General features: G+C 45.9%; 1 protein-coding gene across 3 annotated transcripts in view; it reads right to left on the bottom strand.

The window, feature by feature from the left end:
- Positions 1-6,547: 6,547 nt before the first annotated feature.
- LSM12 (LSM12 homolog) overlaps positions 6,548-13,230 on the bottom strand; it is a 32,624-nt gene continuing 25,941 nt past the window's right edge. The window contains exons 3-6 of one of the 3 annotated variants that reach the window (XM_063599020.1): positions 11,751-11,860; positions 10,007-10,102; positions 9,330-9,456; positions 6,548-8,216 (exon numbers count right to left, since the gene is read on the bottom strand). In XM_063599020.1, the coding sequence (XP_063455090.1) occupies positions 8,124-8,216; positions 9,330-9,456; positions 10,007-10,102; positions 11,751-11,860 (426 nt within the window). In that variant the 3' untranslated portion in view covers positions 6,548-8,123. Of the gene's footprint in view, positions 8,217-8,452; positions 9,027-9,329; positions 9,457-10,006; positions 10,103-11,750; positions 11,861-13,230 lie in introns of those variants that run through there. The other 2 variants (XM_034941762.3, XM_055101771.2) reach the window with 2 other exon arrangements.

Below are 13,230 nucleotides of genomic sequence, written 5' to 3'. Positions count from 1 at the left end.
GTGAGCCAAGATCGCACCAGTACACTCCAGCTTGGGTGACAGAGTGATACTCCATCTCAAAAAAAAAAAAAAAATTTTTTTAGCAGCGATAAATATAAAATTCAGTATTTAGGAATCTAAAATCTACTTACACAAGCTGGAGAAGACTTGGCATAATAGCTACTTCTGTAAAGAAGTCTGGGCAGATTTTGCTGATCACATCAAACTGAATCAACAGTGTGATGTATCTGCCAAAAGAAGCTAGTTGCTATAGTGTCCAACATTGCAGTAAATGGTTGCAGGAAAGGTCCCAGTGTGCTAACAGACCATGTCCAGTGCTGGGACCACACTCAAGAACTAGGAAAGCATCCTTCAAAAGCCATCTGACTGGAGAAGATAGCTCTGAGTCACATTTGCCGATTTAGCAATGCCCATGCCCCTCACCCAGGGGCTGTCAGCAAAAGAAAAACCCCTGAAAGAGGGACTACCATGCAGGACACCTGAGCATTAACCTTAGTTCTAATGGTGAGCCGCCACTGGAGGTCAAGAAGGGCACGGACAGCTGCCACATGTTGCCTCCTTGAGTAATGGGTGCCCCATCAATGAAAGTTCAAGTAGAGGCAGTCTGCTGAGGATGCTATAGAGGGGATATGTAAAGTGGGAGGCGGGACTATACTGTATAAACTCTAAGAGCCTGGCATCATTAAGTGCTAGAAAATCTGTTCTAAACTTCTGATACCAGCTCCAGCATGGGACACATCCTGTTTGCACCGTCGACACTGACTGCTGAGTTACATGGCTACATGTCCTGCCTGGAGCCAGTACATAAGGGCAGCCAGTACATAAGGGCAACAGCAGGACACTTTCAGAAAAGTCTCATCTGAACATAACTGAAGCGTACATGATGACAGCACACATTTACAAGAGTGAAGGATCCCATATTATACCCACTCCCTTTCATAAATATCCTCAGCTCAACCCCTCTCCCTCCACAGTACAGACTGGACACGTCTCTCAACCTGGCTGTACCCAACTATTCACCTTCTCTGTGTCTGCACTAAGGACACTCGATATGATTGGCAGAGGCACACAATGGGTGCCTGTTTACCCCCAAAATTCATGAGCATGCATCTCTAAAAGGGCACTCAATAGTCTTACCCTATTCCCCTTTCAGGTTAACTGGGCCACCAGATAGGAAGTCACTTACCCTCACCTCCCTGACAAATCTAGACTCAGCTCCTGGCACTGCCCTGTCAGGGAAGAAGGGCCCCTCCTATCTGAGGCAAATCTACCCACTGTGGCCAGAGATCCCAACCTCGTCTTCTCAGAGTTCACAGGACGTGACAGTCACTGGATGTCTAACTCCATCCCACGCTTCTCTAAGCCCAGGCTTGTTATCCAGCTGCCCATTTGCCATCTGCTCTTCAGTGTTTCCTGGGCAAGATAAAATGGCAATTCAAAAATTCCAGATTCTTCCACAAACTTCTTCCTCTCCTATTGTTTGCCACCTACCTAGAAGGCATCCATCGTTCCTCTCTGTCCCTCACCACCTTGCCCTCACATTCAGTGCATCAAGTCCTGTCAGCTCTGAAACCAATTCTCTGCCACCACTGTCTCCCACCCAGACTGCTGCACCGACCCCTAACCCAGCAGCCTCCTTGCTTCCGCTGCCACTGTCTGATACTGGACCAAGTCCCATGGCTGCCCATGGTGCCAAAGAACCCAGTCTCTAGGATAACTGTAAGGTCCTGCACCACCTGGCTCCACCTACTTCTCTATCGTGCTGCTCAGCAGGCTTCAGCTGCCTGTCTTCTGTCAGTTCCTGAACATCCCAAGCTCTTGTCAACCTGACTTTAGCACCTGCTGTTCCCTCTATCCGAACACTCTTGGCTAGCACTTTGTTCTTTAGATTTCAGCTGAAATCACATCTCAGTGGCCATCTATAAATATTCTCTCTAGAGACATACACGCCCCTCCCTTCAGTAAGCATAAGCAACAACTTTAAGCTAGGAGACAGACCAGAATAAAAGGGGCCAGATTAGTAAAAGAATCCACCACTTGCTGGTCCCTCCACGAAAGACCTATAAGAAGTTCTTGTCTAACACTGCAGAAGTCTGCACCAGAGGACCAAAGAAAAAGGAGAGGTTAGTTGATTAGTCACTGGAAATATGCCTTAGCCTCACCTTACCCAGCCAATTAAGAAACTTAGCTCCAATTTAGACTTTTCAACAAAACTGGAAATTATAGAAAAATGGGAGAGGCCAGATAGGAAGGGGGACTACAATCTGACCAGACTTGGTCCCAGCTGCCAGAGTCTGCTCTAGAGAAACCTGAGGTAGATTCCTGCTGCTTTCCGGTCTGGAACCAGGTGCATCTCTCTTTCTTCCCCTGTATCCTTTACTGGTTGTCCTCTTTCCAAACTTGAACTCTAAGCTTTCCTCAAAACCTACTCCTGGATCACTTTTCATATTGACTCAGGCAACATATCCAGTTATTATGCTGATGACTTTAAAAACTCTATTTTCCGTTCTGTCTCAACAGCTGGGTGCTAGCAAATACACAATGAGTGAGTAACTTTCCCTGCCTTGGAGCCTCAAGACACCCCAATAGACCACTAAAGATAAATCTAAACAAATACCAAAAAGGCAACTCATACATGCCAAATGACATGAGTGACAGAAACAAATTACTGAAGGTATCAGTTTCCATTCCAATTGTCAAGAATGGCTTCACGGGTGGCCCTGAAGCAGGGCATTGTAGAGCAAGATAGAGATTACTGAGGTTGGAAGTAATCTTAGAGATCATCTAGCCCCTTACCTTATATATATATCAATTCTAAGATGCTAATAAATTGGAGTATACCATTGACTTAACTTTGTGGACTGGAACCAGTTGGCAAGTTTCTTTTGACATCATGCACTGCACTTTCAGAAACACAACGGGCAAGGAAAGGTGTCTCAAAATCTAGAAAACACCATTTGTATAGGAACGAATGTGAAAGGATAAAAAAAGAAGTTAACAATGTTTTAGGGGGTGGTAGATGAAAACGTCTGCCTTGTTTTCTAGTTTTTCTGTAATGAGCCACGTAAGGTTGTTTTTCGTTTGTTTGTTTTTGAGACAGAGCCTCGCTCTGTCGCGAGGCTGGAGTGCAGTGGTGCGATCTCAGCTCACTGCAACCTCCACCTCCCGGGTTCAAGCAATTCTCCTGCCTCAGCCTCCCAAGTAGCTGGGACCACAGGTGCACACCGCCACGCCCAGCTAATTTTTGTATTTTTAGTACAGATGGAGTTTCACCACATTGGCCAGGCTGGTCTTGAACTCCTGACCTCAAGTGATCCACTTGCCTCCGCCTCCCAAAGTGTTGAGATTACAGGCGTGAGCCACCGTGCCTGGCTGTGTAAGGTTTTTATAACATAAAAAAACAAATTTGTTTTGAAACTATTACAGCCACACAATGTATCACCAGTGGATGGCAGCCAAAGAGCATCTTTTTCAGATACTTCATACTGTTTATCTGATTATGTTAAACCCCTAAAATTTAGGCAATATATGCAGATGATTCCAAGTTTCTTTCTTTCTTTCTTTCTTTCTTTTTTGAGGCGGAGTCGCACTCTGTCGCCCAGGCTGGAGTGCAGTGGCGCGATCTCGGCTCACTGCAAGCTCCACCTCCTGGGTTCAAGTGATTCTCCTGCCTCAGCCTCCCGAGTAGCTGGGACTACAAGCATATGCCACCACGCCCAGCTAATATTTTTGTATTTTCGGTAGAGACAGGGTTTCACCATGTTGGCCAGGATGGTCTCGATCTCCTGATCTTGTGATGGCCCGCCTCAGCCTCCCAAAGTGTTGGGATTACAGGCGTGAGCCACCACGCCCGGCCAATTCCAAGTTTCTTAAAGAGGAATTCTCTGGCACTGATGGCCTCCAGCAGTGATAGGAAAGCAAACCTACCATGTAAATCTAACATCTTCCAACCAGGCAACCAGCTCCCTCCCACACTCCCACTTCTACCACTGTCCTTACCACTCATCCTGTACACTTCAGCTTCCAGCACTACACATTCTCACCACAGTACCCTCCATGCTGTAGCCGCCATACCACGCGGGATAGCACACTCGATCTGTGTATGAATGAAATGCCTCTATTTCCTTTACCAGTATGTTTCAACAGAACAGATTTTGAGACACACATTCTTAGCTTCAAATATGTCAGGGAGCCTTTACCCTCCTCAATCAGTAGTTCACAGGCTGGAGCCACTGAACTCATATTGAAGTGCTTGAGCAATTTTCAAATTTTCAAAACACCAAACAGAAATCAGTAATGAGCTGCTGAGACTTGAACGGCACAGATTCAGTATCAACTCACTGTGGTAAGGCTGTTTATACAATAATTGGATGCTCTAAATAGCAGTAACTCCAAAGGCGTGTGCGTGGTGGTGGCGAGATAATCAGGTGCTGGGTATAGAGGTGTGTGTGTGTGTGTATATTTGGGGAGAAAGGAGAACACCCCAAAACAAAGCCGAGGAGACACTGCAAAACTACTGCCCATACTGCATCATAAATGTAAGCTCTCTGCACCACGCTCTTCCATGGTTCAATATGCTTTCAATCTAGGTGGCAATTTCTGCCATTCTCACTAGTCTCCCGTGTTCCAGCCTCATTCTGGCAAACAAAAGTGAGCAGTACACATGCCATCACTTTGGAAAGTCCCACTGCATTAGGAACCCATGAGTGTTAAGCCTCGGGCCTTCTTCCAGCTCTGCTACCACAGGCAGGTGGGGTACTCTAGACAAGTCACTTGGCCTCAGTGGAACTCACTCTCTACTCTGAAAAATAGTTTTGAAAATTATAATCAAGGCCAGGTGCCGTGGCTCGCGCCTGTAATCCCAGCATTATGGCAGGCTGAGATGGGTGGATCACCTGAGGTTGGGAGTTTGAGACCAGCCTGATCAACATGGAGAAACCCAGTCTCCACTAAAAATACAAAATTAGCCAGGCATGGTGGCACGTGCCTGTAATCCCAGCTACTTGGGGGGCTGAGGCAGGAGAATCAGTTGAACCCGGGAGGCGGAGGTTGCAGTGAGCCGGGATCGTGCCATCGCACTCCAGCCTGGGCGACAAGAGTAAAACTTCATCTCAAAAAAAATTTATAATCAAAAGCATTCCTTAGGCACTCCAAGGAAGGGTTAAGGGGTGAGATCTGTGAGACCCAGGGCAGGGCTCTGAGACCCCTACCCCTGCCTGAACCAGATCTGCCCAGGTGCTTTACATATTAGCCTCCCTTCAAATACCATCTAAACAAAGCTTTTTTTTTTTTTTTTTTTTTTTTAAAGAGACAGTATCTTGCTGTCACCAGGTTGGAGTGCATCCTGGAGTGCAGTGGTACGATCACAACTCACTGCAGCCTCAACCTCCCTGGCTCAAGTGATCCTCCCACCTCAGTCTCCCAAGTAGTTGGGACTACAGGCATGTACCATCGCATCTGCCTAATTTTTTTTAAACTTATTTTTTGTAGAGATGGGGGGTCTCACTATGCCACCCAGAATGGTCTTGAGCTCCTGCCTTGGCCTCGCAAAGTGCTGGGACTACAGGCATAAGCCACTGCACCTGGTCTAAACTAAGGCTTCTAAAGCAAACATGGAACTTCTAGAAATCATCTACTCCAATCTCACCTCCAGATTTAACTGTCCAAGGATCAAGCTAACATTTATACTAACATTTACAGAGCACTTTCTAAGTATTAGGCTTTTAAAATATCTTATTAACCCTTCATACCAACCCTAGGAGATGGATATTATTTCCACATTTACAGTTGGGAAATTTAAGGCTAAGAAAGATGAAATGACTTATCCAGGAACAACATGAGGAATGAAGTTATCAAAGCCCTTGTTCTTTATTCCACACCTCACTGCCTGCCTTTCCAACCACACTAACTCCACCTCCTGAATTGCTTAAAGTTCCACATCATTTAACAACTAAAACTAAGGAGTCAAAAGTGCTTCCTGCCAAACCCAGTTGGTACTCACTTCCCATTTACAGAATTAAGACCAATGGGGGGGGACAGGAAGATGTGGGACACATGATGAAGAGCTTCCTCCCAGGCTTGCTGTTTCCCATTAATTAATCACCTCCACTCATCGTATCTCTTAGGTTTTATAGATCTTACAAGGTCTCTTCCCTTCTCCCTCTCTCACCTTCTCTAAGTCTACATTCCCATGTAGGCTAAATCAAAGGCTCAGTTCTTTAAATCAAGTTCAGACCAGTGGCAGGTGGATCTGAAAGTTTACTTCTCCGCTCGCCGACCATTTGTGCCTCCAAACAGTCCTGTAACAAATGGTTCTATGTATGTGACTACAGCCTTTTCCCCACACTCCACCTACACACCACTCCAAACCCTGGACCCCCATCTTAAATTATACCCTGCATTATATTTCTGGATGAGTCCTTGGGGGTGAAAAGAGAGGGTAAATAGTAGGAAGAAGAGACTCTAAAGAGAAAGGTCAAACCAGACAGACATACCTTGGATCCTCTCCCCTGGGGCCTCTAAAGGACGCACAAACCTGAGACATGAGTGATGGTTAAAAAAATTTGGGTTTTATTGTTTTTGCTAAATAATACTAAAAAAAAAAAATTTCATTTTGAAGGCAGGGCTTGAATTATTTAATTTGATCCATTTATTTAATTAAAAAAAAAAGGAAGGGGAAAGAGATCATGGCCAAAAAAATAGTAGTTAACCCCCACCCCACCCCCAAAGCTCTAGCCAGTCATGTGAGCATCACCCACATCCCACTCAGTGCCTGATATTCGGATGGTGGCATACTCTGCCCCAGGAGACTGCCTGAAGGCACGGGGCAATGGGTGCCAATTTTAGCTCTCAGCAGGTTAGTCAACCAGACAAACTGGTGGGCTAAAGTCCAGAAATTCTTTCCAGGTTTTCTGCTCATTGGCTGAGCACATATAAACTGTCATAAGCTTGTAAAATTTAAGGGGAGTTGGGGTGGGGCGTAAGAGCAAAAGGACAGCAGGAGAAGAGAAATTACGGGTCACCCAAGTTTTTCCTGGGCTAGTGGCTCTGGATATAGATTTAAAGAGAGGTCAGAGTAAATGGACTCCAGGTTTCTTATCAAAGAAAACTACCCCTCAATGAGGAGCTGAGATGTGCCATGCAAGAGAGTTCTTCCTGCAGAGGCACAGGAGAAAGGGCAGCTGACTCTCTCATGTGGAGAGAGTGGCGAGGAAGGTCTTCTAGTACCATGAAGTAAGACAGGCAGAGGGAGAATCCTGAGGTTTGGGCCAAATGTGAGACTGGTACACACACAGTTAAAGACTAAAAAGCCATCAGGAACCCTCAAAGCCAAATTCTATCTGCACACTGTCTCTACAAAGTTCGCAGCAAGAATCTCTTGCACCAAGTCAAGTTAGTGGCCTGGCTATGATGGATGGTGGGGAGGGCAATACATTTTTATTTTCAGAGGGATGAGGTGGGAAGAACAGCCATGATCTAGTAAAAAGAGACCTGCAAGAAGCAGAAAATATTTAGAGAACATTTTAATATATATTTTCATATATATATTTAAAGTTAAGAAAAATAAAACTAATTCAAGCCATGCCCTGTGCAAAAAAAAAAAAAAAAAGAAAAGAAAAGAAAAAAAGGAAAAGAAAACAAAAATGTAAAGTGAGACATTTGCTGCTCTGGTCTCAACTTAAGAATCACAGTCAGCTTGTTACTTTTATTTTGGAAGAAAAGATGTAAAAGTTTCTTTCAATCATTCAGAAGGCAAGTGTAGCCACTTATAAAAACAGAATGGCAGGAACAGACTAGGAAAGGAAAGTCAGAAGTAAAGGGCAGAGTGGGAAAAGAATTTTCAAAAATAAAATTAACAAGGTGACTGTTCCAGAAGAGGGCTGTGAAAAGGACATGGTGGACCGAAGTCTGTTAGTCAAGTAATGATTCAACTTTTAAATTATTCTCTTGTTCTTTTTTGTTGGGTGTTTTGTTTGTTCAAGTCTAAGATTTGGAAATGCTGACCCTTTGTTAAGAGCCAACAGGACATATAGGATCCCTTCCCTCCCCCGGCCTGCCTCCGCTGAAGCCACCACCAGCGCCTCCTTGGCTGGATGCTGGAAGAGTCCTCCATGTGTACGGACTCAGGATGATAGGGCAGCCTCCTTCTGTGGTTGCTGGGCTTGTGAACGTTGCAGTATCTTTTGGCTTTCCACGTCTCTAAAATGTTTTTCAACCTGAAAAAGACCAGGCAACCCAGGTCAACAAAGGAGATGTGGAAGAAAGGTCTCCCAAACAATCCAACCCAGGTTTCCACAGCCCCATCCTGGCTGTCCAGCCCATGTAATATCCAGGCACTTTTGCCCTTGCTGTCTATTGGCCTTCCCAACCACAAGGTAGGCCAGGGCCTCCTGCTTCAGCCACATTTTTTTTTGCAGTTTCCACTAAGATTGGCTAGAAGAAGGTGAATCTACAAACTAAACTATAAAATATAATAAGGGGAGATTATCATGACCTAAACTCCTCCTCTCTTCTATACACAAGTACAAAATGAAAAGCTGGTGGGGGAATTACAGTCTTATCATACCTCCTACATCTACAATGTTGGTCTCTCAATGTTCCTCAGAGGAAAAAAAAAAAAAAAAGCAGGAGTGTTTTTTAAGTTTGTTTTAACAAATGCTAAGTCCAGTGACATATGTAGGGTCAGAGACACCGACGGCAACTGATTTATACCAACCAGATCTTTCTAGAATGGTACCTGCAGCTAAGAAAAACCCAATATGGGGCCAGGCGTGGTGGCTCATACCTGCAATCCCAGCCCTTTGGGAGGCCAAGGTGGGCAGATCACTTCAGGTCAGGAGTTCGAGACCAGCCTGGCCAACATGGTGAAACCCCATCTCTAGCCGGGTGTGGTGGCATACGCCTGTAGTCCCAGGTACTCGGGAGGCTGAGGCAGGAGAATCGCTTGAACCCGGGAGGCGGAGGTTGCAGTGAGCTGAGATCGCGCCACTGCACTCCAGCGTGGGCGACAGAGCGAGACTCTGTCTCTAAAAAAGAAAAACTCAATATGGGATGAGAGAAACTGCTCAGGCCCAATATCATGGAACAGTCTTGCTAATTCCAAAAAACCAGCAAAGGACATAGGGTCACCCACTCACTTCATTCCACACCACCCAGTGGTTCCATTCCCACAGGACTGCAGAACCCCACAGTACAGGGAAGGCAGGGAGGCCAGACAGGGCTGCTAGAGGAGGCAGAGACTGTAGCACAATGTCCTGGTCTGGTGCTAAAGACTGAACGCCTGAGGAACCATCCTCTCTCCCCTAAAGTCTGAGGGCTCCTTTACTTACTATTTTGCGTACATGGCTCAGTGCACTCCCCTCTTTGCCTTTACAGTTTTCCACTTGATATGGGGGTGTAATAACAACTTCTTCCATGACTACGATGTTTTTTTCTTGCCATTTACAGTCTTTAATGCTGGAAGGAGAAGACAGCAGGCGAAATGTAACCTCTTGGGGGCATCCCACATCTCCTGTCTGATGAATAAATAACTCCAGAAGGCTGATCCCAAGTTCCCAGCTCACCACTCAGCCAACAACTAGATGCCAGCAGCCCATATAGTAGCCAAGAAACATTCCTTGGGTGCCACTGGCTAGAAAAGCAATGAAACTCATGCACATTTATTCTTGGGAGAGCCCAGAAATTGTTACTCTGAAGCATCAGAGATCTGGAGAGTCATAAAAATGTGATGGTGGCCTCAAGAATCCAAACTAAGATAGCAGCCTAGGGCAGAGGCTGGCAAACTTTTTCTCTTAAGGGTCTTGTAACAAACATCTTAGGCTTTGCAGTCCATATCATCTGTTACAACTAGCACTGAGTTCTGCCATAGTTGTACAAAAGTAGCATGGACAATAGGTAAAACAGAGGAGCAGATGTGGCCTGCTGGCATAGTTTGTCAACCATTGGCCTAGGGAGAAATACCACCTTTAGAAAGACAGGAGAACGGGTCGGGCGCGGTGGCTCACACCTGTAATCCCCGCGCTTTGGGAGGCCGAGGCGGGTAGATTGCTTGAGTCCAGGAGTTCGAGACCAGACTGGGCAACAGGGCAAAAACTCGTCTCTACTAAAAATACATACAAAAAATTAGCCGGTAGTGGTGGCATGCGTCTGTAGTCCCAGTTACTCCGGGGGCTGAGGTGGGAGAATCACCAGAGCCGGGGAGATTGAGGCTACAGTAAGCTAAAATCGCACCACTGCACTCCAACCTAGGCAATAAAAGTGAGACCCTGTCTCAAAAAAAAAAAAAAAAAGAAAGGCCAGGCACAGTGGCTCACGCCTGTAATCCCAGCACTTTGGAGGCCGAAGCGGGCGGATCATGAGCTCAGGAGATCGAGACCATCCTGGTCAACATGATGAAACCGTCTCTACTAAAAATACAAAAATTAGCTGGGCGTGGGACTGCGCGCCTGTAGTCCCAGTTACTCAGGAGGGTGAAGCAGGAGAATCGCTTGAACCTGGGAGGCAGAGATTGCAGTGAGCCAAGATTGCACCATTGGACTCCAGCCTGGCGACAGAGTGAGACTCCGACTCAAAAAAAAGAGAGAGAGAACAAACTCCCCATCTTACTATGATCTGTACTCTGACCCTTATCACCCATAATGGGAGCTGCTCTTCAGACTGGCTCTTCTCAATTATCAGACAGTTGGGCACTTGCCAGACTGGGAAAACCCATTCCAGTTCACACTTGGGAAGCCCCAGGGCAGCTGATGCGACTGGGAGTTCCTTCACATACCTGTAAATGTTCAGATACTCACACCACAGCCTCAAACAGCTCTGATGCCAGCTGCCATCTGTGCACCAGATCCAGGGTGGTTAAACAGAGTAACAGACGGCAGTGTGGGGCGGGGGGAGGCGGGGTGGAGAGGGGTGTCAAATGTTCCAGTTTTTCAGCAGCTAGGGAAGCTAGTGGAGAGTCAAATGACTTCTGCTGTGACAAAATGTTTTTTTTTTTTTTTTTTTTTTGAGACGGAGTTTTGCTCTTGTTGCCCAGGCTGGAATGCAATGCACAATCTTGGCTCACCACAACCTCCACCTCCAGGGTTCAAGCGAATCTCCTGCCTCAGCCTCCCAAGTAGCTGGGATTACAGGTATGCACCACCACGCCTGGCTAATTTTGTATTTTTAGTAGAGATGGGGGTTTCACCATGTTGGTCAGGCTGGTCTGGAACTTCCGACCTCAGGTGAACCACCCACCTCGGCCTCCCAAAGTGCTGGGATTACAGGCGTGAGCCACCGTGCCCGACCAACAAAATGTCTTTAAAGAGGTGGTAAGAAGGTGGCCTGCTCTAACTCCCTGTGTTCATCCCAATCTACAATGGGAAAAGTGATATAGATATAACTTTCCCTTAATAAAAACTGCATCAGCTTTTAAAGAAAGGCACAAAACAACAAAATCAAAGAGAAGAAATCACTAGTTCTAAGTTATGGACTACTAGGTCTAGAAGGGATCCTTAGGGATAATCTAATCCAAAACTAAGTTTTACAGACAAGCAACTAAAGACCAGAGAAGACAACTTGTCCGTGATTACACTATTCTTCTGTGTGGAAAGGGGGCTACAGCACCTGCACCTCTGGATGCTGGCATATTGCCAATACCCTACCCAGCTTCCCCAGTAGACTTTTAGGAAGACAACCACCCAAAAGCCTGCCACCAGACAGCACAACCAGGTAGCATTACCCCAGGACAAAGGACCTCTCCGATCCCAACTCACGTCTTGTGAATGGTCTGGAAGAGCTGCTGGCCCTCTAGAGAGACACCAGCACTGATTGCATAGGCCTGGCTCAGCTTCTCCTCCTTCTCTGTCCGTGCTTTGCTGGCAAGCTAGGGTGGAAGAGAGGAAAGAGACTCAGAATAGGATTCATCTTCATTCTTGCCAACAGTCAGGACCTAAGCTGAAGAAAGGAGGCCAGGAAAGACTTGTTTGGACAGATTCTGTTTTCTCAGAAATGAAAAGTGAAACAAATTTTAAAAATCCACGACATACCTGAACAGTTACTGGTATTCCAAGAAAACGTTCCTTCCTTCCTTCTAATACTTACTGCATACCTACCATGTGCCAGACATTCACTATGCTAGGCTAAATATAGCCTGAAGTGGGTGGGGAGACAGACTATAAACAAGTAACTGAAATCAAGATGATTTCAGACAGTGATAAGCACTAGGAAGAAAATAAAGCACTTTTTAACATTATAGAGTGTGGCTGGGGGACTATGTGATGGCAAATGATGGTCAGAGATTTAAAAACATATACATTTCCGGCCAGGGGAGGTGGCTCATGCCTGTAATCCCAGCACTTTGGGAGGCCGAGGCAGGTGGATCACGAGGTCAGGAGGTCAAGACCAGCCTGGCCAAGATGGTTAAAACCCTGTTTCTACTAAAAATTAAAAAAAAAAAAAATTAGCCAGGCGTGGTGGCGGGCTCCTGTAATCCCAGCTACTTGGGAGGCTGAGGCAGAGAATTGCTTGAACCCAGGAGAAGGCTGCAGGGAGCTGAGATTACGCCACTGCACTCTAGCCTGGGTGACAGAGCAAGACTCCGTCTCAAAACAAAACAAAACCAAACAAAAAAAAATACATACACATACACACACACACACACTTCTAACTGGGTGCATCATTGAGGTAGGGAGTTCGAGACCAGCCTGGCCAACATTGTGAAACCCCGTCTCTACTAAAATTACAAAAATTAGCCGGGCATGGTGGTGCGTGCCTGTAATCCCAGCTACTCAGAAGGCTGAGGCAGCAGAATCACTTGAACACAGCAGGCAGATGTTGCAGTGTGCCGAGATCATGCTACTGTACTCCAGCCTGGGCAAAGAAGTGAGACTCTGTCTCTTTAAAAAAAAAAAAAAAATACACACACACACACACACACACACACACACACACACACACACACACACACAGAATTTCCATTCAAGGCGAAAATTAAGATTTATCAGCTGTTGTGCTAGAGCCTCCAGTTTAAAAATTAATACATACCACACCTTCACAGACCACAATTTGAGACTCTAAAAACTCTTACAGAACATTATCTGTGCTCACATAGGGAGCCAGGACTCAAGTAAATCTAACCATAAACGCTGTCCACCTTTAACTTCAGCTAAAGGCAACCCTGTCCTGCTTTTGAGAAAAACGAAGAGTCTGAATTCTACGTCATGTCTGTTCCTTCACTGCCCTCTGGTGGAACCA

Source organism: Pan paniscus, chromosome 19 (assembly GCF_029289425.2).
Source record: "Pan paniscus chromosome 19, NHGRI_mPanPan1-v2.0_pri, whole genome shotgun sequence".
Taxonomy (NCBI): domain Eukaryota; kingdom Metazoa; phylum Chordata; class Mammalia; order Primates; family Hominidae; genus Pan; species Pan paniscus.
The sequence above is the reverse complement of the archived record's forward strand: the minus strand, read 5'-3'. Positions and strand labels throughout refer to the sequence as shown.